The following is a 25831-nucleotide window of genomic DNA, read 5'->3' on the forward strand; positions in this document are numbered from 1 at the left end:
TCTTCTATGGCTTGCAGACGACAGAGGTGTTCAGAGCATATGCAGGCTGCTGTGGTGTTGTTTTTAAGCCAAGCTCTCATTCTGTCAAGGTGGACCAAACTGTCAAATCAAGACCTGCTGCAAAAAGTGAGCTGTCAAGTCTTTAGATTGGATAAACTCAAGAGAAAAATAGCTAGCTGGGCAAGCACTAGAAGAAGATTACCTTCTACTTTTTAGACAGAAAAGAAAGTTCAGTTTTAGGTACAGTCAGCAAAGAAAAAAAAACTAATTTAAAAAGACAAAGAAGTGTTATAGTGACAAGGCATTCAATGAACAATTCCCACAAATAATTGAGGCAAAAAGGAAAGTTGCTGTTTATCTTATATCTACACAACAATAACCTGTAAAATGGAAAAGAACAATAAATACATGTACATGTTCCCGGGGGCGAAGCTGCCTTTCTCCTGACTGTCTACCCCCCTTAGGATTGAGCTGCCCATTTTTTAATTGTTTGGAGCATATATTGATGCCAACGTCCATGCATGTCCTTCTGGTAATCTAATCTTCAGAATCAGATATCTTCCATTGTGATCTTTTAATTCTTTGAACACTTCCAAAGTTGCGTTGTTGATATATATTGCAACTCATTTTTTGTTTGTTTGTTTGGGCTGAGGCCACATATATTTTGCCTAATGTTTTGCAACTTAATATATATTCATGTTCTTTCTTTATATGAGTTTCTTGCAAACAGAGTATATCTATTTTTCTTCTCTCATTGATTAAATTTTTTGGAGAGTTTAGATGGTGAATTTAATCCGTTCAGATTTACTGAAAATATCTTTAATTTGGTCATTTTATCCCCCTTTCTTTTTTCCTTTTTTTGGGGGGGGTTATACAATAAACAAATAAAGGATAGGGAGAGAAATACAGGGTATAATTCTTTCCTTTATCCCTTAGAAGCTCTTTGATCCATTGATCTTGAGCAGCATAGTTTTAGCAGGGTATAATGGGTAAAGCCCCAGCCTGCAGATTGATAACAGTCATGTTATCATCTCTGGATTGTGTCTGTGGAATTAGTGGATAGATGGTGTTGCTGGTCCCTTCCAGTTCTGTGATTCTAGGATTCAGTCACCTTTGTAATAAAGCAAAACATCTCCCCGTTTCTGCTGTAGGATCCAGTAATTATTCAATGTGATAGGTGTGTGAAAATAAATTATTGTCTAATGTGTGAGTGTGTCAAGTGTCAAGTGTGTCAAGTCGCAGGCAACTTATGGGGTTTTCATGGCAAGAGACTAACAGGGGTGGTTTGACAGTGCCTTCCTCTGCACAGCAACCCTGGACTTCCTTGGTGGTCCCCCATCCAAATACTAACCAGGGCCGACCCTGCTTAGCTTCTGAGATCTGACGAGATCAGGCTAGCCTGGGCCATCCAGGTCAGGGCATTGTCTAATGTAGCTAATATGAAATATGCAACTTCTTTTAAACAAAGGTTTAAGTACCTCATTGGTCATTTATGACATAAGCGTCTCATGGACAGTTTGCAGTATACATATATTTAATTAGCCAACATTTTTTCTATGATAATTCAACCTGTTTTCCAGTATACATGACTGAAGAGTTAATTTACATCTAACATTGAGCCTTCTGGGAAATAAGCTAAAACGGTCAAGTACAGAGAAAGAAATAGCAGAGAATAAAAGGACTTTGCAAAGTAATAGTCTATCTGCATTGGGAAGCTTCCTGAAGCTTGGTCAGACAAGTTCATCAACTGCTCCGCTTCTTTTTCCCAAAGCTTCTCTAAGCTTGCCTGTAATTCTCTGCAGCCTTATAAATTACCATTTGAGGAACTTGCTTAGTTTTATCTGAGTTGTCATTGGTGTCCTCACTTAGACACCCCCCCCCCAAAGGTAATTTGAATGCATACTCAGCACATGTTCAGAATCTCATTTTATATTCTGGCCTGTAGAAGAACATCTTAAGGAAATTACACTCAATTCCTGACACAGCAGCAGGAACATAAGAAGGCTGGGATGTGGACTTTTGTCAGCTTTGCCCTCCAGTCATTTAACCATGTAGAAGAGAGGACTGGGCTTACTGCAGCTCTGGTTTTCTTATTAAATTCTTTTTTGCTGTAATTTTTGTATATGTTAAAACTTGAAATGGCAGGCCTTCCTTTCCTGCATGTCCCTGCCATTTTCACAGCAAAAGAATGGCTGTTTGCATACTCCTTCTGTTTCAGATACTAGGGTATCTGAATTCCTGTCTGAAGGGAACCCTAGAATTTGAGGCTGCAGGCATCATACTACTGGGCCAAGGGAAACCCAGTCCGTCAAGGAAGGTGCTGCAAATTCTTTCTGGTTTTGTTTTGTATCTGGAGTGGATGTTAACATGACATTATTGTGGTATTTGCGCCACTGCTGAGCATTCGGTGGCTTCTGCTTATGGGTAGGGGCTGTGGCTCAGAGGTAGAGCATCTGCTGGGCATGCAGAAGGTCCCCGGTTCAATCCCCAGCATCTCCAGTTAAAGGGACTAGGCAGGTAGGTGATGTGAAAGACCTCTGCCTGAGACCCTGGAGATCCGCTGCTGGTCTGAGTAGACAATACTGATTTTGGTGGACCAAGGGTCTGATTCAGTATAAGGCAGCTTCATGTGTTCGTGTGTAATGTAAGGGCATTGGTATGGTAAAGCTGTCAGGGTTTTAATGTTTACATTTGTTTCTGCAACCGGTTTTGCTTTCTTCATTGCAGTTGGGAATATATGGGATCTCAATTATGTATCACTGGCATAAAGCCAGCAGTTTCTGCCATAGCAAGAGGATAGGATTGGCCTATAAAAACCACCAGTAAAATCTACAGTTCCGCTTAGAAATACATTCAGATTCAGACACTATCGTGGTTTTCAATGTTTTCATATGTATTCTGATTGAAATTTCAGGTTGAGCAAGGCTGATAATTATTTAATGGAAATCTGCTTGCCATCTCTAGCTTTTAAAAAGATTTAAGGTTGATTGCTCTGAATATAAAGACCAGAGATGTTTTTGCTATAATATACCTGATACAGAGTGACTTTTTAACTCAAGTCAGACAACGTAAAGAAGACACAGCCTTGAGTCTTAAATAGCACAAATTATCTTGAAACAGCCGTCTTGCTTTTTCTGATTTCCAGTTCTTGTAAGGGTTACTGCACATGCATTCATTTTTTGTGGGGGGAGGGGGCTGGAATAGAATTAGTGATGGGTAACTTCTCCTCACCGACACTCAAGTCAGCATTTGGCTTAGCAAGCCAAGTAGGTTCCCCCCTCCCCTCAGACTATAACTCAGCTTTTTCTGAACCCAGTTCTGAAAATCAGATCCCATCATGCTTCGAATTATTTGGATCTTAGAGGCCATCTGTCGGGAGTGCTTTGATTGTGGGATCCTGCATGGCAGGGGATTGGACTGGATGGCCCTTGTGGTCTCTTCCAACCTTGTGAACTTGAGTCCAAATGCTTTGTATTCTTCCCTCTTTGAGCTGCCTTTCCACTTACATGTCTTTAGCACTGCTGAGGATATCTGATTGGAGGCTACTCTGAAGGTCCTTTCCTACCTGATGGGTGCAGGAATATTGACATGGTAGAATTCAAGCCACTAGGAATCCTGAAAAATATAGTTTTCCTATAGAACCTCAATTTATGTTAAGTGCTTGTACTTGGGGACCTTTCACCAGGGTCCCTGGCATCTGCAATATAGCCACTGCAGTATTTCTGTAAGTGCCAGAAGGGAGGCTTCTCAGAGGGGATTCCAGTGAGACCTCCCTATAACTGCTCCTAAGTAGTTAAGTCCAAAGGGAGCTCAAGTGGAGGGCTGGGAGGTTGGGGAAAGGGAGAAGGCGAGACCGAAACAAGGAGGGTTTCTCCTTGAGCTTAAATGACAATCCTTATTGGTGAAGAATGCTTGATTACTCGGTTCTAGTCTCTAATTGTATTCAAGTGTCATGAGCTGTTAATATTCATATTCAAAGCCAGTTAAATGTGAACTTCAGCAGCATTGCTAATTGGAATCCATGAATGTTATAACCTGTGGCTGTACGGGGAGTATGAAGGATCTTCCACACCTTCCCTTCTGATAGCAGCCCCCGATAAACCCCCATCAAGCTGATTCTGAGGGTCAAGGGACTCTTGTAGACAAAATGCTATGCAGCAGATGAGTTTGCTGTAAGGAGGAAAAGTTAGGCAAAAATCATCCCTTTTCTGTTAGTGGAGAGTTTCAACTACTTCTTACTGTGGTTCTGCAGAGTACCACTAGTGGAAGAGAAAGATGGGATTATTTTTCCTAGTTCCCCATTGTCACTGCAGGCCTATGCTGTGAAGCATTTTGTCCACAATAGTCCCGTGGCCTTTAACACTGGCTTTGGGGGGGGGGTGTCACAGGGTATGCTGAGGGAAGATTTGCCTCTGTGAGTTCTTTGTCTCGCAATTCATACAATCAACTCCATCTGTTAAATTTCAGTATTTCCTCAGACCAAAACAGTGGATATGCAAAGAAGGCAATGCTTAAAATATTGTCGAAGGCTTTCACGGTCAGAGTTCATTGGTTCTTGTAGGTTATCCGGGCTGTGTAAAAATTCCAAGACCACGGTTACACAGCCCGGATAACCTACAAGAACCAAGGCAATGCTTGTTGGAAGAAGGATACTACAAAACACAATTCAGATTTCTAGACAAAAGGCAGTTGTGCTGAAACATAGGCTGTGCACAGAGTTCAAACAAAGTAAGAAATGAAAGCTAGTACTGGTGAGTTTTGACTTAATCAGGTGCCAGTCATCTTCAAAGAGCATTTACTTTGATGTTTCTAATTGCTGGACGAGGTAGAATGTCGAAAGCATTCACTTAGAAGAACCATAAACTGGAGTAAAATACTTGCAAAATGTAGTTGAGAAGAAAGAAGTCTTACTGTAACTGGACTATGTACATCAAACACCTATTTTGTAAAGCTCACCGATAAATACATTGCAAACTGCTGAATTAGAAAAATGAAATGAAAACATGTCCAAATGTGATGTGTGTGTAAAGTGCCGTCGAGTCGCAGCCGACTTATGGCGACCCCTTTTGGGGTTTTCATGGCAAGAGACTAACAGAGGTGGTTTGCCAGTGCCTTCCTCTGCACAGCAACCCTGGTATTCCTTGGTGGTCTCCCATCCAAATACTAACCAGGGCTGACCCTGCTTAGCTTCTGAGATCTGACTAGATCAGGCTAGCCTGGGCCATCCAGGTTAGGGCTCAAATGTGATAGGGCTTTTAAATTTAGAAAAGAGCAAGGTAAGAAGGAAATGTTTGATAAAAAACAACAACTAGATGATTTTGGGGGCAAATGGAAACCCTTCTATGATAAATATACATAAGGATGTAATTAAATGCTTACATCAACTGGCTTGTGAGATTGCAAAACAAACTTAGAAATGTAGAAGTGATATGTGTGATTGTGACAAAGCTTTAGCATATATTAAGTACTGACAAGATTGATTATTTCAGTTGCCATATGTGTTAATATATTATATGATAACAAATGTACTGAATATACTTGGACGCAGAATCCAATTTTTTACTCCTTCCCCAATTCCCTCCCCATTCTCCCTTTTTATTCTGTACCCTAAAAACTCAATAAAAATTTATAAGGGGAAAAAAAGAAGGAAACTTGGTTGATGTAAATAAAGCTTGATTGGCTAGTAAAAAAAAAAAAAGTTAAAAGGAAGTTTTGAAAACCCCTTTTCAAATAATACCAAAACTGGTTAGTAGCTAATGAAATTACAAGACAAGTGCAAACGTTTAGTCCTGCTATGCTACTCCTGTTTACATAGTAGCACAATTTCTGAGACTTGCTATGAATGTTCGTCAGCAAGTTAAGTAGAGGGCTTTTATTAATTCTGCCATTCTTTTATCTATTATGTCTTATCCTTGTCAGAAATGTTCAACTGCAATAATTCTATGTTACTATGCAGACACCCCATGTTTCGATTTTATGCCAATAAAGGAGATTGTTGTTGTTGTACTGGTTACAGTGAGGGGGATTTTTATTTTTAAATTGTAAGCAAATTATTCAGTGCTAGTATGAGAATGGCAGGGCCACCTATAAAAATAATGTAGTTTGTATAGCTGGAAGATACACTTGTCAATTATTAAAAGTACTTTTCTTCTGTATAAATTCTGGTGTGAAATTTTGAAATTCTGCCGTAATAATTTACATTTTATTTTATATGTTTATAGGTATATAGACATTTTGAAGGAGCATAAGCCTAAACTCGTTTGGGATGAAGAAATAGCTGAACATTATTTTGAATACAAAAAGTGAGTTGTGCCTTTGACTGTTCATCTTTTTTAACAGACCCAACTAATGCAGAACATGTGCTTAACTATTTAAATTCACAGGGCAGGCTGCCTGCAGGTTTTTACCTTTTAATTGTTTGTTTATTTTATTCATAATATCTATACCTTGCCTTCTGCCCTCATCAGGGCCACCAAGGCAGCAAATGGATTAAAAATGTATGTCATAAAAATATATCTTAAAAAATCATTAAAATCAAACAAAATTAAAACCAAAGCGACAATATACATAAAAAGGTAGTCCCCTGTGCAAGCAACAGGGCATTACTGACCCATGGGTGATGTCACAGCATGATGTTTACTAGGCAGACTATGTTTATGGATGGTTTTGCCAGTGCCTTCCCCAGTCATCTACACTTTACCCCCAGCAAGCTGGGTACTCATTTTACCGACCTCGGAAGAATGGAAGGCTGAGTCAACCTTCAGCCAGCTCCCTGAAACCAACTTCCTTCGGGAATCGGGATCGAACTCAGGTCGTGAGCAGAGCTTTGACTGCAGTACTACTGCTTCCCACTCTGCACCACAGGGCTCCTATACACACATGTGTGTGTGTAAAGTGCCTTCAAGTCACAGCCGACTTATGGCGACCCCTTTTTGGGGTTTTCATGGCAAGAGACCAGCAGAGGTGGTTTGCCAGTGCCTTCCTCTGCACAGCAACCCTGGTATTCCTTGGTGGTCTCCCATCCAAGTACTAACCAGGGCTGACCCCTATACACATACAAAAACATAAATAGAATTAAAAACATAGTGCGGGAAGGAGGGATCACTGAGGGAACACCAGACAAAACAAAAGAGTCTTCACCTGCTGGTGGAAGAATACAACAGAAAGGGGTAGATGAGTCTCCGTGAGAGAGAGTTCCAGAGTTTTAGCACCACGACTGAGAAAGACCCTCGCCCAGGTTGCCATTCTCCTAATCTCAGAAGGTGGGGCCCCCCCAAAGCAGGGCCTTGGAAGATGACTGTAGCAGTCACGTAGGTTTGTAAGGGATTAGGCTATATCTTTCTCATGGGTATAGCAATGATTAAAAAGATAACAAACTGCAAGGAAACTATGGTCACTTCTTCCTAAAGCAATTACCCATGTAATTGGATCAATACCAGACTCTTGCTACTTCTATACTTAGTATGTGACATACAGACAAATGCTGGTCCTTTAACCAGAGAAGGTGCATTTAGCAAAGCCCCATTAAGAAAATGTCATTGATTTTAATAGCAATCTTATGCGAATAATTGTAAGTTTGTAACTAATCATAGAACAACCTCTCCAGGGAGGTACGCCTGGCTTCTTCACTGTCAATCAACAGGAGGCAGCTGAAGATAGTTTTATTTAGGACTACATTTGGCTGATTTTGTGTTTATTTATTGGCAGTCCTAATTGGAGTTTTAAATTGTGACCTTTTATGTGTTTTTGTTGATAATGTAAGCTGCCTTGAGTTCTGCAAGGGCGAAAGGCGGCTAATAAGTGTTTTAAATAAATAAAAAAATAAATACAATAATCAAAGCTATCCCATTTTAAAATTTTAGTGGAAAGTACAATAGATTCCAACACCTATTGATACTCTTTTCTTTGTATAGCAACACTCAAAGGAATGGTTGAATCCAGTGATCTTGATCTGATGGCACTGGCATGTACTTCTAGCACCTGGTGTTTTCTGCTGATTGCAAGATATTTTTGCATTGATGCAAGAGCATCAATTAGCCGGAGTTGCCTGGTGTTGGAAGAATGCATGCAATTAAACAAAAAGCTAGGGTCCCACCAAAGCTTTTAAGTATAAAATCAAGGCCTGGATCCCAGCTTGATCCCAAAAGCCCAGATGCTCACACTGTGTTTATTTTATTACCCAAACAATGCCTAATTCTTTGTATTGCTTTTCTGGAAATAAACCAATTTGAAAAATATTGTTCATCTTCGTGTCTTCAGTGCAGTCCCTCATGGGATTGCACAGGCCGGCCGTGAAGGAAATCTTTAAAGCTTCTAGAAAATGTGGGACAAAGATCACCATCTCTGATGAACATGATGATTGTCTGTATTGTCTGGGAGAGTCCCACATCGTCGAGATGTGTCCCTCATGCCAGAATCTTACTCCAAAGGCTTGGCAAGTCAGGGTTTCTCATCTCAAGTCTTCTTTGTGGGGAAAATCCCTCATGGCTGTGGATCTTCCTAAAGCCTCGAAGTCTCAGCGGTCAGGTACCCCTTCTGTATCTTCTACTCCAGCGGTGTCAGTATCGGTTCCACTGCTATTGCCCGAGAAATCCATCTCGGAAAAGGCCGAGAAAAAGGGCGTTAAGAAAGTTCCGGATACATTGTATCTCTATGGAGGCGCAGGGCGAACTTTCCCACTGTTTAAAGCCCGGCTTTTCCATTGAGATCCATTGCGAAGATCACACTAAAGCATCTGAACACAGCCACTTTGCCAATGCTTTTCAATGGAGGAGGATGGGGGCGACCCCTTCCAGACCCGATAACTCCGGACCCCCTGACCCAATCTTTACCAAACTTGGGGTTCTTGCAAGGAGAGTCGCTTCTAGGTACCCTGAAAATGTGGGACCTCTACCTGCAAAAATGCCCCCCAGGAGACGTTCCCGAAAAAGCCGGATTTTTATCCGGCTTTTTCAGGAATGACAAATTCATATGTCGCTCCACCCGCCTCCATCATGTAACCGTTTCTGCTGGTGGGGGGAAGCCCCCATGCGGTTCCAGGCGGAGGGGAGGGGGAGCACTCCAAGTGCTCTGAAGCTTCTAGAAGCTTTAAAGATTTCCTCCACAGTTGGCCTGCACAGTTCCATGTGTGCCTGCACAGAAGACACCCAATGAACAGCAGTTACAGGTAAGTGCAACTCTGTTTTAATTTCAGTGTTTTAATTTTTGTGTTTTGCAGAAGTAAAGGAGGCAAGCATGCAGCCTTCTACCCAACTTTAAAGGTACACGCTCTTTGATTTTAACGGAGCCTGATTATGCTCCGTTTGATTTTAATAAAGCCGGATTATGCCCAATCATTTGATTACAATGGAGTGCAATGACTCCCCAAATATATCTCTGTTTAATTACATCAGGGCATATAAGTATATTGGTCAGATTCACTGGTGCACACTATCCTCTGGTAACGCGAAATCATAGTTTGCTGTTTTTGTGAGCAGGCTTTAGTCACACACATTCCCTTATGCGCTCCTACACTTCGTTTGTGATCACATCTGAACTGGTAAATTATGGGTTCTACTAGCCCTTCACTTCAGAATTGGAAGCCATGACCAAATTGTGGTTTGCAAACCCTGGGCCGTTGATTTGAATGTAACAAAAATATGATTTAGTATGAAAGTGGAGGTGGGGAGAGCAGGAGGAGTGCATGAGCCTATTATATAGAATCATATATTTTTTCAATGTGTATATTCAGAAAACTAATTATCCATGATATTTCTCTTGTGTTTTTCAGTCCATTCAACTACGGTTAGATCTTGCAAAGGAACTGGGCACCGGGATAGCCATCTGGGAACTGGGACAAGGGCTGGATTATTTTTATGACCTGCTCTAAAATAAGACACATTCTTTTCTTCATTGACATTTCATCTTAATTGAAGATAGTGTGGAGGGGAGAAGCATAGGAAAGAATTGTTTTGTTCCTTTTTTAAATTGAAATGGAGTTGGTTTGAAATTTCCCAATAAAGAACTGGTTCTGAGTTACTGTGCTGCGTGTAGTGCATAGAGATGAATAATTATAAAGCTGGGAAAGAGCCCACAACACCTGTGTTCTGGCGAGGAAACCGCCGAGTTGACCAGCATGAGAGAAGGTGAGTGCTCTTTATTTTGTTCATTTTTGTAACGTTTGTCACTCTGCTGAGTGTAAATCATGCAACCAAAATCCCATGTGTGCTAATTCAGAGGAAAATCCTTCTGAGTTCAGTGGATCTTGCTGCACAATATGCATGCATACGATTGCATTGTTGAGTACCTGAGGTAAACGGACTTTACAGCAACTTGAGATCCTACATTGGTAGATTACATTGGTAGATTACATGTTTAAAAGCATTACAGGCTAGGTTGGTAAACACGGCTAAGCATCCCGGAGATAAGCTATTCCCAGGACAGGCAGATTAAACATCCACGCAGTGTGGGAGAAAGGAAGAGCAAAACTGTCGACAGAGTTTACAGGCATGGGAACCAAGGATTTGGTGTGTAGCCAGAAGCTGGCCTGCTCATGTCAAGAGCCTTTACCCCTGCTATTAGCAAAGGCCTGACATTTACATTCAAACCTGATTAACTACCATGAAGCCTAGGTTTCATACTTTGTTGCAGTGATTGTATAATGTCTCAGATTTTGCTTCAGTTGGTCTTTTAGTTAAGCCTAGAAGGTAAAGATGTGTTGTACGTCTACTACTTAGTTCAGTCTAGAGGGCTGGTCTGACCTACTTTGCCAACTTATATACTTTGCCTTTCCAAGAATCCTGGGAATTGTAATTTGGTGAAGAATTCAGAATTAGAGATCCCTAGCACATGCTGTTACAGAACTCTGCTGCCCTAGGAACAGGGAATGACTGTTGAACCAATTGGTCTGCTGTGTGGATGGATATGCTCCTAGTGTATATTTAAACCTAAGGTTTTAAACTAAAGGTTTTTTATTTTTATTTTTATTTTTTTATTTTTATAAAGCTTTTATTGTATTTTTATAGGGTACAAAAGGAAAAACTAAAGTTTTTTTAAAGTTTAGTTCTGGATTGTTAAACAGTGGTTCAGTTTTACCTTTAGCATAGACAATTTTCGAAGAAGAAGTGTTGGTTTTTATATGCCGACTTTCTCTACCACTTAAAGAACAATCAAACCGACCTACAATCACCTTCCCACAACAGACACTCTGTGAGGTAGGTGGGGCTGAGAGAGTGTGACTATCCCAAGGTCACCCAGCTGGCTTCATGTGTAGGAGTGGGGAAATAAATACAGTTCACCAAATAAGCCTCCACCACTCATGTGGAGGAGTGGGGAATTAAAGCCGGTTCTCCAGATCAGAGTCCACCACTCCAAACCACTGCTCTTAACCACTATACCACGCTGGCTGTCTAGATGCTTTTGGCCTAGGTGCTTTCACTGTGCTTATATGAGATTATTATAGTACAACTAGGAGCCTCTCCATAGGTTCTACATAGGTTCCTTCAGTTCATTCTGATCAGGCCAATCTGCTGACCACCAAACGGTAAGTGTGTGAAGACTTTATGTGTTGCTTTAAGGAAAAAAATGTTGTGCATACTGGTAAGAAAGGCAGAACTGCTAGGTCTCAATGCATTTATGAAGATTGTGTTGGTAGGGAGAGTTTGGATTTGTTGTGGGCTACGGATCATTTAGAACTATAATGGAAGGACTGTAGTGGAATCAGCCTGCTGTTTTTTTTTTTTAAACAAGAACGGTTGTAGAGTTAGTTTTAAACTATCTGTGGAAGAGGATTTTTTAAAAATTAGAAGATTTGATAAAATGAAGCTGACAGTATGTGAATTTTGATCATTGGAGGATGTTTGATTATTTAAAAACAAATACTCAAAAACATATACCACAGATCTTAAAAATGGCACGAGCAAAGTCTCAAAGGAAGCCATTGTGCTTGAACTACAAAACCACTGAGGTTTGTCCAAATGGGGGAAAAAATGGAGAATGAGCAAAGAGTTTGCAAGAAAGTGCAAGGCTGACTTTGTAAGCAGGAAAACTGGAGGAAAGAATGCCTGAGTGAGGAAACTTGGCATAAAGCAGTCATGAACAGATAACATTACTCTGGGGGAGGATCCTAAATTTTATCAACAAAGTCTGATGAAAAGAAGAGATAAACAAAATCCCATATTAAAGGTTAACATGTATGAAATATCATAGCTCTGGCATTATTGAATGTTCAGAAATATCCATTTACTGTTGAAGGGATACATAGAGACACAAAATGGTAGTAATGGAACTTCAAGAAAAGATTCATTTTGCTGGGAAAATATTCACACAGAGTCTCACGAGTCTAACCCCTTCTTGAATATTTGAGGCCCTGACAAACATGTACTTGCCTCCCTTCTCTGTGCTTGGTCTCTAGCGGGCATCAAGAGCAGGGGCTGCGAAGCAGGGGCACAAGGAGAGGACATATTCTGCTATAATTTACGTTCTGATATGCTTCTAATATTTATTTGCATGCATAAGTCTCTGCAGTCATTGATTTTTAACACAAGTACTTGTGTTCAGTATCTCAGAGGCAGCTGAGGAAGAGTACTAGGAACATGACCTTCACTGAAAGGGGAATGTTGCACACCACCAGAGACATCTTGGCAGTAGCACTAAATATCCACTGATGTTCTTCTTGCCCCCTACAGCTCTCACTAAGATAATGGTTGTACTTTGTCCCCTCCCTGCTAATTAATATCAGCAGGGTACTTGCCTATATCTGCTGGCTTGAGGCAAATAAATCCTCTGCAATCCATGGCTGATTAAAGTCCCATTGATTTTCATGTCTCGGATTCAGTTCTGGAGCTTCTCCATTCTCTCTCTTGTAATTTGTCCAGCAGCTTTGCTAATCAGTCCCCCCCCCCCTTTTCCTTGAGGTGTCAATATAGATGTGGTTTGCTGGGTGGGCCCTCTCATTCAATTAACCTGAGCTTCTTTGGTTTATTCGAAAGCAATTTACATTAAAAGTTAAACCTGCATGTGGGTTATCTTATGAGATTATGGCACAAATAAAAATCATAACTCTGTGAGATCCACTGCGATAAACCCCCACTGTAGCCATCAGTATGTAAAGACTTTTGTTATTATCTTAGTCAAAAAGAAGTCTGAAGTCACTTCTTAGTCTGAAGAAGTGAGCTGTGGCTCACGAAAGCTCATACCCTACCAGAAAATATTTTTGTTAGTCTTTAAGGTGCTACTGGACTCTTGCCCTTTTTGACTACTGCAAACAGACTAACACGGCTACCCACTGTGTGTTATTATCTTAGACTCAGATATATACCACCAGCACCAGAAAATCCTTCCAAGTGTTCTGAAAATGGGACGGGGCCATATTTGGCCATTTCTTACTAAAGATGGCTGTGGTTTGATTGGACAAAGGGAATACAAGCCCACCAGCCCCCCCCCCCCCATAGTTTACACCTGTGCCACAGGGTATGGTGGGCCTAGCTGCCTGGGGAGAACAACAGAAACCAGTTGCCCACCCAACAATGGACCCTGCCATGTCCTAATCCCTGTTAAGCTGTTCCTACCTGGGGGGCCCTGGATTTTGGCCCATGCACTAGTGGACTCAGGAGCCTCATTCTCCTATATGGATGTATCTTTTGCCTATATGGATGTATCTCCTATATGGATGTATCTCCTATATGGATGTATCTTTTGCCCAGAAACACCAAGTCCCCCTAAGACATAAAGAGGTGGCCAAGGTTGAAGCCATACTCCAGTGGCAGGAGCTGCACAACCGCAAGGACTTCCAACGATGCCTTGGATTCTCAAACTATTATAGGCAATTTATTGCCAACTATGCATCCCTGTCAGTCACTCTCGCCCGACTGCTACGGCAACGAGAACCATTTCAGTGGGATCTCACTGTCCAATAGGCATTCCAGATTTTCCTGTTTTACCACGGGACCAGTACTCCAGCTCCCTGACCCAACGCTGCCTTTCACCGTGGAAACTTTCATCCAGTGCAGCCATCAGAGTGGTACTGTCACAGCAGACATCTCCGGAGGGACCTCTGCACCCTTGCGTCTTTTACTCTCATCAACTGATCCCCGCAGAAAAAAATTATACCATTTGGGAGTGGGAGTTACTAGCCATTAAAGTGACATTCATAGTGTGGCAGCACCACTTAGAAGGAGCCCATCATCTGGTGCAGATGCGGACTGACCTCCAGAACTTAGAGCACCTGTAGACAACCCTTCGACTGAATCAACGACAGATCAGATGGTCCCTCTTTCTCCCACTTCAGCTTTGTGGTACGGTACATTCCCAGTACCCAGAACTGATGTGCAGATGCCATGTCCAGGAAACCAGAGTATGACTCCCCCACCTTACCAAGGCATCGCATGGGGAACTGTGAGTCTTCAGGGAATGAAGACTGAGGAAAAGAAAGACTTCATAAAAGGTTGGCTTCAACAAGTTGTGGACACAACTTTGCAAAAGAACCTGAAACTTATGCTGCTGACACTTCTCAACAATGACCCCATACATTTCTGACTTTTGGACTGGCCTGACTGACCTTGACCCAGCTCTACAACTTTGGTCCCTGTTCTCAGCTCCTGCAGCCCCAGCTCCTGTGCTGCTTTGGTGGTGTTCCTAGTGACTAAAACCAGCCTTTGCCCAGTTGCAGCCTCACTGTGATCTGACACTCCCCAGCAGCCAGCAAGGCCCAGCACACCTATGTTACAGGTAACATCCAGATCAGCGCATATTCTCGATATTTTATCAGCAAAAAACTTGGCAAAAGTATCACAGCTAATTGTCTGTGCCTGGGACAGTAAAGGCCAAGATTTAGGTATTAGCAGATGCTGAGTTATCTTGAACAATTAAGATCAACGTGAACTAGTTGACGCTATAATAGTAGACACGTAACCTTTCTTTGCCACTGTCATTGACACTTCATGGGTCTTACAATGAGCTCTATAGCATGATCTGTCAGGTTCAGTACGATTTCTCTGCCAGTGCTGTTCTAGACATCTCCCTTTTCAGATCACCCAGCTCCATGATAAAACAGGGGCTGGGTTTTATCCCAAGGGTGGGAGAGGATAAGGGACAACCTTGTCACTTGCTTCAAAGGGCATCACATTCCACACTTCCACTGCAGCCTCAGCAGAATACATGTTTGGGATCCTAAAATTCCCGAGAGTGAATAGAGAAGCTGGTTTTAAATGGAAAGGTGTGTGTCCATCCCACCAGCCAATCAGCTGCGGTAAACATCTTCAAATGCCCCTATAACACATATGGTGGTGTAGGATTGGGGCCTAAATTATTGATCTTGTATTCTCAAAAGTACCACCAGACATAAAAGCAATTTGTTTTAGAGTGCTTTTATAAATAACATCTAAAGGAAGAAGAAAGGGTTATGGACTTTGATTATCTTCACTTAAAAATGCAAAGATGAAGTGGCATAGTAGAATGTAGGAAATCTTGTTGTTTGCTGAATTAATTAAAATACTTTAAACCAGCAGTAAATCTAACATGCTGAAACATTTTGTTGTGTTAAATATAAATCATAACTAAGCATTATCTGTCTGGCACAACACACAGCCATAGCACAGTTTTGTTCAATATAGCTATTAGGCTTTTCCAAATTGCCTGTGTTAGCAGGAAAGCAGTTAAGAGGGACAAAATACCTGTAGAGCAAGTCTATTGGAATTGAAATGGAAGATTTCCAAAGGTTAATTAAGCATAAGCAACTGTCTTATACAGAGTCAGGCCATCAGCTCTAGGAGTATCAGGCAGGAGGATTTTCATCCTTGCCACCCAAGTTTTTTTTTAATGGATGCAAGAAATAGAATCTGGGACCTTCTTCATGCAAAGCATGTGCTCTACCATTAAGGTATGCCCCCTCCCATATAACATCAGAGTCAAGCCTCCTGCCTTAAGGGAACACCTTATACTCATAAAATCTGGTGTGTGTTTTTTAGCCTTTCAGGGCAATTGGTTGGCTGTTGTGTGAAACAGGTTGCTGATCCAGCAGGAGGATAGAAGTGATTGAGATAGCTCTGTCTTTAGTTCCCTGTGTATTTTTCCATTGTCAATTAGAAGAAATGGCTAAGAGAGAGAAAAAGTGAACAAGAACAGTTCACATCTTGCCTCTGCTGATTTTATTAGGGGGGCTTAAACGGGGTCTTGTTGCTCAGGATCAACCCCTGTAAGGCAGTCTGAAGTAATGCATGTGAACAATTTGAAGTGTTAAGTAGTAGTGTTATGATCTACTGTCTTTAAATATTACTTCCTTATAGCATATGTTATGTTTCATGAAGACCTCTGGGGCAGCTAGCGAAATTGGCAGGCAATAGATTCAGGACAGTCAAAAGGAAGTACTTCTTTACTTACCAAGTAATTAAATGTGGAATTCACTGCCAGTGGGTGTAGTGATCGCCACCAGTATAGATGGCTTTAAAAGGGGATAGATTCATAAGTGGTTACTCACCATGATGACTACAGGGAACCTCCACATCCAAAGGCTGAGTACTAGTACTAGAAGGCAACTTTGGGAAGAGCCTTGGTGTGAGGTTTCTCATTGTCCTGACAATACTCCAATAATTCCAGGCACTCAGTATTTGTTCTGTTTGTTGGCCTTCCATAGCAGTTGGTTGGTCACTGTGTGAAACAGGATGCTCAAGTAGATGAACCTCCGGTATGATCTAGCTGAGCCTTATGTTCTAATGAAGTATATTACAATATTTCAGGTAGTTGGACAGCTTCCGTGTCCAGTTTACAAACACTTTGTAGCTCCATGTAAGGGCTTAGGATGTGGTATACCAGCTGTTGTACCACGATACGTAGGCATTGCTTAGATTTTACAATACAACTGGTACAAACGTTTCATAATTCAGGGTATAATTGCCTTGTATAGAGAGTAACTGAAAGAAAAGGCTGACCTTATTTGTGACATCCTAGGTTCTTTATCATTGCCGGAGAAGACATGTCTACTGTGGAAAATATGTCAAATGTTAAGGTTAAGCCCTGTAGTTAAAAAAACCTAGTTTGATCACATTCCAAGTATGTGTGAATCAACAGCAGAGTCTGTAGCATGGTAGTCCCTTGCTTAGTAAGGCTGGTGATGCCTTGGAAAGCTTGCCTCCAGTTGCTTATAAATATATGTGCGGAGGGCTCAACCCATAGCATTGGTGGCCAGGAGATTGTTGATATGTCTTTCAATGAAAAAGAAAAATAGAGGTTGGAATCTGTTATGCAGCACAAAAAGAGAAGGACAAATGTGATGCAAAGGAGGCTGTGAGAAAAAGCCTTTCAACCCCATTTTAAATTTAAACAGGATTTATATAAGTGGCGGCAGTTTTCTTTTAGCCTTAGGACTTGGGTAACAACAGATAAAAGCTTTGGAAATTTTTATTGTGGCTGTTAGTCCTTTGTTTCAAAAAAAGCTTATCTGTGGAGAATTAATGATTCTTTCTTTTGGAATGTTACCTTCAGTGTCTAGCAGATATCTCTTGAGGCTTTGGAAATGATTTTGATAGGGGCGCCATACAAAGCAGGGCATAAATCCCTACTTTCCTCTCTAAATGTAAAATGGACCATTGGTTATAAACAGAGCCTGTTATTTTGTGCTCCAGCAGAAAGGCCTGTGCTGCAACAGCTGTGAGCAACATCCTTTATGAGGCAAGCGGGGTAGGGCTGGGCAATTCTTCCCACTTGCCTCTAAGGCCGATGCACAAGCCAAAGCAACTCCCATCAGTGCTGGCAAAGCACAGGATTTGGGGCCCTTCCACACTGAATCCAGTTCAAGCCTTCTGTCTAAGGGAGGGCCTTGGATACATTAATCCTTTACTAATTGACCTACGTGTTACAAATTGCAGCAGGGGTAGAAGCAGTTAAGAGGCACCTGCATATTTTTCATTGTGAATGAGGAGAGGAGATTTGTCATGGCCAAGAGAGGCTGAACAGTGAAAAAGGACAGCCCCGGTTCAGATCTTGTAACAGGGAGTCGTAGACAAGCTACTGTCTCTTACCTTCAACCCTCTCTTTGCAATATGAGGGTAGTAATGCTATCTTACAGGGCTTTTCCCCCCTGAGGTAGTGTATGGAGGCCACATTGATTTTATGAACTCTTTTGAACAGGAATAGCTTTGAAAGTGTACTGTTGGATCCCTCACATCTGTCTTCAATAAATACCTTCCCCCTTCTGCTTAGAACAAGATTCTACAGCACCAGGCATTTTTGTTTGTTTCTCTGCCTCTTTCTCAGCTACTTTTTATCGGGGCCATTTTTGAATTCTACAGGGGTTGGGTGATTAGCCATTTTGTTTACATCATGTCATGGTGAATTCTAAAATATATATTTTTTTCGGGTGTTCGTTGTAATTTTTTCATGCCAGACTATATATGGAGCATCTTAACGTTTGCCCGCCTTGAAAATATATTGGAAAATATACATGATTTGGGCGTATGTGTTTACGGGCACTTTTTGATGGTAATCTGTTACCGGTGAAGAATGAAACTTGGGTGTCAGGATGGGGGAACGGGACAACAGTTGTGGCATATAATAGGATTTTGAAAAAGAAGCAGTGTTAAATGAGGAGAGGGCTCAGATAAAGGAACTGGGAGCTGCACAGTGGTTTAGATGAGGTGGGGCACTGGGGAATGTTTTTGGAGGCCGAGTTAGCTTGGTTATTGTGAGGTATATTTTTGAGAAGTTAATCACTAATCCTTCTCCTGCCCCCTTCACTTCTCAGAACCAGTTAATTATAGGTTTTGGGCATTGCTGAGTGAATGGTTTGGTCCTACATCCTTTTGTTTGCCTTGTGTAGACACTTTCCCCCCTTGCTAGCTTTACTATTTAGGATTTTCTGTTTTTTATATATTTTCTCCTACCTTCATCAATGATATGTGCTGAGGGGGCAACTGCTCTCCTTCGGTGGTTTTCCTTCACCTGAATTCTGGGCCTCTGCTGGTTTATGTGGCAAAGTTCTCAGCACAAAGCTATGAATTCTACAATAGCTGCTGCAATGGAATAATGATAATGAAATATGAGCAGTAAGAAAGATTGAAATGTGATGGATTGATGCCTTTCTATTGTGTCATCTTCACCAGTTGTTTTGTAGCTAAATGGTATGGCAAGATCAGTCATTGGAAATTTGCCTTTTAAATCCCATCCCTGCCTTCATTAAGCACTAGGTCAGTTTTGACATTTTGCTTTGATTATCAGTGCTTATTTAAAATGGATGATTAATTCCAAGTATTTATATTCTATAAATGTTGTTACATGGTTAGTAATTGTGCAATTGTCAGATTCCAGGACAAGGTTTGAGCAGTTTAGCACAGTATCGATATATCAAGGCCACGTTTAGCGTGTAGATTTTGTTGCATGTGGTTGCCATAATTTAAATATCGCTTTGCACATATTCTTCCCTTTTTCTTCAACTGGAGGGGCTGTAGCTCTGTGGTAGAGCATCTACTTGGCATGCAGAAGGCCCCAGGTTCAATCCCCAGCATCTCTGGTTAAAGGGACTAGAGAAGTAAGCGATGGGAAAGACCTCTGCCTGAGACCCTGGAGAGCCGCTGTCAGTCTGAGTAGACAAGACTGACTTTGATGGACCAAGGGTCTGATTCAGTATAAGGCAGCTTCATGTATTCATGTGAAACACCTAAGGTAGTCCTGGAAAACTTTAAATACAGGAAACAAGCTAGAACTAATCTGGGTTTTTTTAAAAAAATATTTATATAGGTCCCGTTCTTTGGAAATTTAATGAAAGTTTGAGAGGGGAGGGGGGAAGTCATAGAATCATAGAGTTGGAAGGGACCACCAGGGTCATCAAGTCCAACCCCCTGCACAATGCAGGATATTCACAACTACCTCCCCCCCACACACTCATAGTGACCAGAAGATGGCCAAGATGCCTTCCCTCTCATCATCTGCCTAAGGTCACAGAATCAGCATTGCTGACAGATGGTTAGTCATGGTTTCTGGTTTCATGGTTTAACCTCATGGTTAGTCATGGTTTCTGTCAACCCCTGGCATAGATTGGGGTGGAGAGAGCAAAAAAATCAAACAAAACGTGTGTTCCTTCTTTTTCCAGTCTAGCCAGCAAGAATCAAAGTGGCAAAGAGGGTAGCTCTTGAAATGCCTACATTGGACCGCTTTATTTACTTTAATCCTTGAAAGCAACCCCATTAGTGTGGGCCAACCTTGCCATGGTTGAAGTTAACTTTTGTACCCAGCTGCAAGAACTTTTAAGTTTCAGCTCCTTTCTTGCCATAATGGCCTGTATTCAGACGTATATCCATGCACAGAAAGTACACGGGGTTTTCCTGAGGTTCTTTCTGTTCTAACAGCCCCAAACAGAGGAAGAGCAATGCGGGCCAGAGTGCAGCATTGGGGAGGAGGAAGTGGGAGTAAAATCACCCCTTCTCTCTTTTCTGTTAGTAGAGCTGTGTTGTGGAAGACAGAGAAAGAGTGGTTTCACAGTTTCCTCTCCTACCCACCCTCAGCACTCCAGTCTGCATGTGTGTTTCTCCGTGCAAATCTCCTGGCCCCAGAAATAGGATTGCCAACCTCCAGGTAATGGGTACAAGAGTGACACAACTATAATATAAGGTGCAAAAATAATCACAAAGTGATAATCTATACAATCAATCATATATAAAAAAGTTCATCTCAAAGTCCAAGATATATCTTCACAGATGTAATGTTGAAGTATTTTTACAGATTTTTTCATCTGTAAGAAATATTACTTCAACATTACATCTATGAAGGTATATCTTGGACTTTGAGATGAACTTTTATGTGTATAGATGGGATTGATTGTATAGATTGTTTATCACTTTGTGACATATTGAGACTTGGTAGCTTTTGAATAGATTATTTTTGCACCTTATATTGTAGTTGTGCCGCTCTTGTACCCATTTTCTAACTTTGTTGTATTGGTACAGTAGTGTCTGCTTTGTTCTCACAACCTCCAGGTAATAGCAGAAGATCTCCTGCTATTACAAGTGATCTCCAGCCGACAGAGATCAGTCCACCTGAAGGAAATGGCCGCTTTGGCAATTGGCCTCTATGGCATTGAGGTCCCTCTCCAAACCCCGCCCTCCTCAGGCTCCGCCCCAAAATCCTCCCGCCAATGGCAAAGAAGGTCCTGACAACCCTACCCAGAAATGATCTTTCTGAGGGCTGAAATGGTTGCATAAATGGAGAGGAACACAGAAAAGTCAGGATTCCATATACTTGTGGATACAAACGGGTCTTTTTGTAGGATTTACCAGGCAGTGTATTACAATATTTATTTAAGGTGAAGATTGGAATTATTCATCACAACAGGTCTTCCTCACTAGCACAGGGATCTCCAACCTTTTCCAAGAAGTAATAATAAAACAACATGCATGTTATACTTCGTTTTTCCAGTAGTTGATGTACTCTATGTCTGTCTGCATAGAACATATATAAAATATAGGAATACAAGCGGGAACCTGCAATGACTTTCAGGAGGCATATCATTTCCCGCTCCCCTAATATTTCTTCTTTCCCTTCCCCGAAAGCCCCCTATAGGGTCTTCCCTTTTCTACGCAACAGCCAACTTACCTTTCTCTGTCCCCCTGTCTTCAGCTTGCCCTCTCCCCCCACTGGTAGACTCTACCTAGGAAAACTATGGCCTGGTTGTGTTGTGCCATCCACTGGAGCAAGGCCCATTAGTATGGTAGGGAACCCTCAAGGACTTACGGGGAGTACTTCACTTTCCCCTGTATCCCCTCCCTACACTATTTCCTCTTTCTTCCTCCTGGCAACTCTCATATCCTCTCCCCTTTCCCCAACTCATTCTCTCCCTCTCATTTTTATCTGCCTCTCATCTTCAGCAATATTTATTATTTACTTCATTTATGCCTCGCCTTCCTCCACAGTGGGGAGTCAGAACAGCTTGCATTATTCTCCTCTCCTCTTTTTTATCCTCACAACCCTGTGAGGTAGGTTAGGCTGAAAATATCACCCAAATCACCCAGTGAGCTTCCACAGCAAGATGGGGATTCAAACCTGGGTCTTCCAGACCCTGCTATGAAGCTCTAACCACACCGCACTGGCTTGCATGGGGTGGTTGCTATTGAACAGTAGCGAGCATCCAGGCCTAGTTGGGTCGTGCAAGTCAGGTGGTATAAAGTCCCTCTGGAGAAAATGGCTGCTTTGGTGGGAGGGTCTCTGTGGCATTATGTCCGGTTGAGGCCCCTCCCCAGACTCCACCCCACATTCTCCAGGAGATTTCCCAACCTGTAGCTGGCAACCCTAGCCCTGGCTTCTATGAGTCCTCCCTCAAAGGCCAAAACAGGCCTGGAAAGGACCCTGCCTCCTACCTTTTACTCACAGGAACCAAGCCTGGAGTGCTGTGGTTGCCTAGAAACACCCACTAAAAGAATCCATTTCTGAAAGCTATAGGTATGCCTTTTATCATTTGGAGTTTTTAAAATATCTTCCAATTTTTTTAAAAAAAGATATCAGATTTTTCTGCAAACCTGGTATGTTTTTCAGGTTTGTAGAAAGATCGGTCTTCCCTATTCACAGCTCCAATCACTGGATTTAAGTATGTTCAGATTTGGCTGACCATTATTTGAATATACCATGTGAGAGTGCAGAAAGCGTTTGATTACCCCACTTCTCACCCTCTCAATTTTTTCTTTTCTTCTCCATCATTGTTTGCAGCCTCTTGTCTTTCTTCCTTTCCCATATGCCTGCAAATCTAGTTACTTGCCTTTTTCTGTTTTCCCTAGGCAGCCTCTGTCACCACTCACCTTTTTTGTTTCTCCATCTTCCCCCCTTTCCGTTTCCCTTTTTCACCTTTTCTGCTTTTCCTCTCTAAAGCTTTATCTGCTTTCCATCCTGTCTTTTATTTCATCTCTCGGCTCACCCACTTGTCTCCCTCCCATTGTCGGCTGTCAGCTCGGTGCTCTCCTGCCCCCCCATCATTAGATTTCTGCTCTGCCTCCCCCCCCCATCACTGATGCTCTTCTTGCCTGGGCTCCATTGTTGGCATGGCTCTCACCCACTTGCTTCCCCTCGTTCTCGGCAAGGTTCTCGCCTACTCTCCCCGATCTTCGGTGCAGCGTTTACCTGCATGCTTGCTCCCGCATCCTTGATGCAATGCCTGCCTGCCCACTGCGCAGCTGGTTTCCCAGCTCACAGTACTGCTGCAAGGCAGCTAGGTTGTCTATGCTTGTGCAAAAAAACCCCCAAAACCTCATGTTTGGATGGAATTTAAAACCCCCAAATGTATTCCTTTAAGAATTCACATTTGTCATTGTGCACCTGTATGCTGAAGGCTGCGGTCCTGCACACAAGAACCACTGCAATGAATGGACTGAAGCCTTATTTAGCCGCTCAGACTTTCCATTGGAGATTAAGTCCATCATATCCTCTTGCACTGTCCATTCTTTATTCAGCAGCATTTACAACTGAGTAATCCTCACCTTCAAGTCCAAAAAAATTCAACAGACAAGAGTATCAAATTTTTATTGATGGATAAAACCCCAGAAGTCACCGAGCACGTTGCTGAATTTCTTGCAGTCGTTATAAAGACAAAGAGAGAGAGAGAGAGAGAATGATGGTATAGGACAAGAATGGGGACCATAGAGATGTATCAGAGTATTTGTTATTAAACGATCCAGATGGCTTTATTAGTTTGAAATATAAGAAGGAGATCTTTTCTAATGTTGGTTATGTACTGATTTTAACTGATGGTCAGTTTATGGAACACGATTTTTTCCTTTAATGTGCCTGTACAAACGCATCTGGCAGTGTGGTTATTATGCCAATAAAGGTTCATGTATGTGTGTGACTCTCCATTGGAGCCAGCTTATTTCTACTAACAACTTAGAATTATTACTCAGGGCCGTTCTTTCAAACTGAGTACTGGAACTTCTGTTTTACTTCTGTTGCTTTAAAACAAGATACCAATGAGGGCTGAATTGATCAGCTGCCAAACCAGGGGGAGAGGACACTCAGAGCTGAATGAAGTTGTGGCTGTTGCGGCTTACTCATCTGAGAATCCCAGACTCTGAATACAAAGAAATCTTGGAAGCTGCTGTTCAGGATGTGAAAGGACAGGGCATAATTATCTTTAACATGCAACCTATTTATGCTAAAAACTTTTGTTATTCATGAAGGTCAAATGTTTGCTAGTACATAAGCACGAAAGTGCTGAGAAACAGGAGAAGAAGAAGAAGGAGTTGGTTTTTATATGTCAATTTTCTCCGCCTGTAAAGGAGAATCAAACTGGCTTGCAATCTCCTTCCCTTCCTCTCCTCACAACGGGCACCTTGTGAGGTAGGTGGGGCTGAGAGAGTTCTGAGAGAACTGTGACTAGGCCAGGGTCTTCATATGGAGGAGTGGGGAAACCAGTCCGGTTCACTAGATTAGAGTCCACCGTTCTTAACCACTACACCACACTGACAGAATCTCACCCCACCCATTCTTTGATTCGTGTTTGACAGGACAGTTTGACTTTCTGAGTGTATTCCAATTCAGCCATGTTGTGTATCAGGTGGTCACCTCTTATTGAATGCGCTGATGGCTGCTGTTTTTGAATATCTTCCTTTTGGCTCATGTGTGCAGTGCTGCTTCCCTTCGCATGAAATGATAACTATCTGAAGAATGGGAAAGAGATGCCAAACGGAGATGGCCATGGCCTCTGCCTTCCTCATCGTGCGGTTAACTTCTGGGCAGTTCTTAACAAACCCCTTGCTTGGTTCTCAAGGACGGTATGCGATTGAGTTATCAGTGTCCTTCCCCTCTTGAAAACAGACTTAGTCCCTGTCTCTGCGTTGCATAATAGCCAAAGGAAGTGGGGTATGGAAATAATTACAAGTGAGTTTAGGAAGGAGAAAATAAACTGGAAATGTTTCTATGCAGAGGGTGCAATCAGCCAGAGAAATTAACTGCTGCGTGGGGTCGTAAAGTCAAAGACCGGAGCTGGTTTAAAAAGGCTGAATAATTGGCCCATAATAACACTTACGATTATGAGCCTCAATATAATGTAATCAAGACTCATGCTTGAGGGGTTTTGCTGATTGTTGTCAGAGTAAAAAATGAAACACCTTGCCATCCATATTCTCTTTATAGAGTTGTTCCACAGGCTAGAGACGTGTCATTTGCCTAGTGGTGCTTTTGAAATCAGACTGAACATAATCAATACCGTGACTTATTAAGGCTTGGATTTCTGATAGTATTGTTTAAAAAGGTAAAGGTCCCCTGTGCAAGCACCGGGTCATTCTTGACCCATGGGGGGACGTCACATCCCGACGTTTTCTGGCAGACTGTTTTACGGGGTGGTTTGCCAGTGCCTTCCCCAGTCATCTTCCCTTTACCCCTTGTGTTAAATTAAATGCATCTAACTCCGCGGGAAGGTTTTATCCAGTTAAGAAGTGATTTTTATTTGTTCATCTCATACTCTAATAGCAAAGTCGGCAAATCTTTGGATACTTAAATCTGGTGACTGGCACTGTGAACGGGCAAGACAGATCTTTCTACAAACTTTGGCCAGTGAGTGAGGGTGGGCTAGAAATCTAACAAATAAATAAATAAACCTGAAAAGGGCCCCAGGTTTTCAGAAAAATTTGAAACCTAACAAAAGTACATTGGGGAGTTTAAAAACGCCGAAAATGATAAAAGGAGTGCCTATAGCTTTAAGCAGTGGAGTCCCTCAGTGGCTGTAGCTAGGCAATCACAGATTCCAGGCTTGGTTCTGCCAGTAAAAGGCGGGGGGGGGAGCATGGCCCTTTCCAGGCCTATTTTGGCCTTTGAGGGGGGATTCATTGGGGCCAGGCCTAACTAGGGTTGGCAGCTCCAGGTTGGGAAATTCTTGGAGATTGTG

At 42.0% G+C, this 25831-nt stretch overlaps 1 protein-coding gene across 2 annotated transcripts in view; it reads left to right on the forward strand.

Annotated features, from left to right (window-relative positions):
* The window catches only part of CHID1 (chitinase domain containing 1), a 114195-nt gene extending 104290 nt beyond the window's left edge, over positions 1 to 9905 (forward strand). For both annotated transcript variants that reach the window (XR_008933366.1, XM_056851473.1), the window contains exons 10-12: positions 6222 to 6302; positions 9218 to 9260; positions 9770 to 9905. Coding sequence is in view for 1 of the 2 variants with exons in the window: in XM_056851473.1 (XP_056707451.1) it covers positions 6222 to 6302; positions 9218 to 9260; positions 9770 to 9868 (223 nt within the window). In the remaining variant the exon portion in view is untranslated. The remainder of the gene's footprint in view (positions 1 to 6221; positions 6303 to 9217; positions 9261 to 9769) is intronic.
* Positions 9906 to 25831: the final 15926 nt, after the last annotated feature.

The sequence above is a fragment of the Euleptes europaea genome, chromosome 6, assembly GCF_029931775.1.
Source record: "Euleptes europaea isolate rEulEur1 chromosome 6, rEulEur1.hap1, whole genome shotgun sequence".
In the NCBI taxonomy this organism is placed as follows: Eukaryota; Metazoa; Chordata; class Lepidosauria; order Squamata; family Sphaerodactylidae; genus Euleptes; species Euleptes europaea.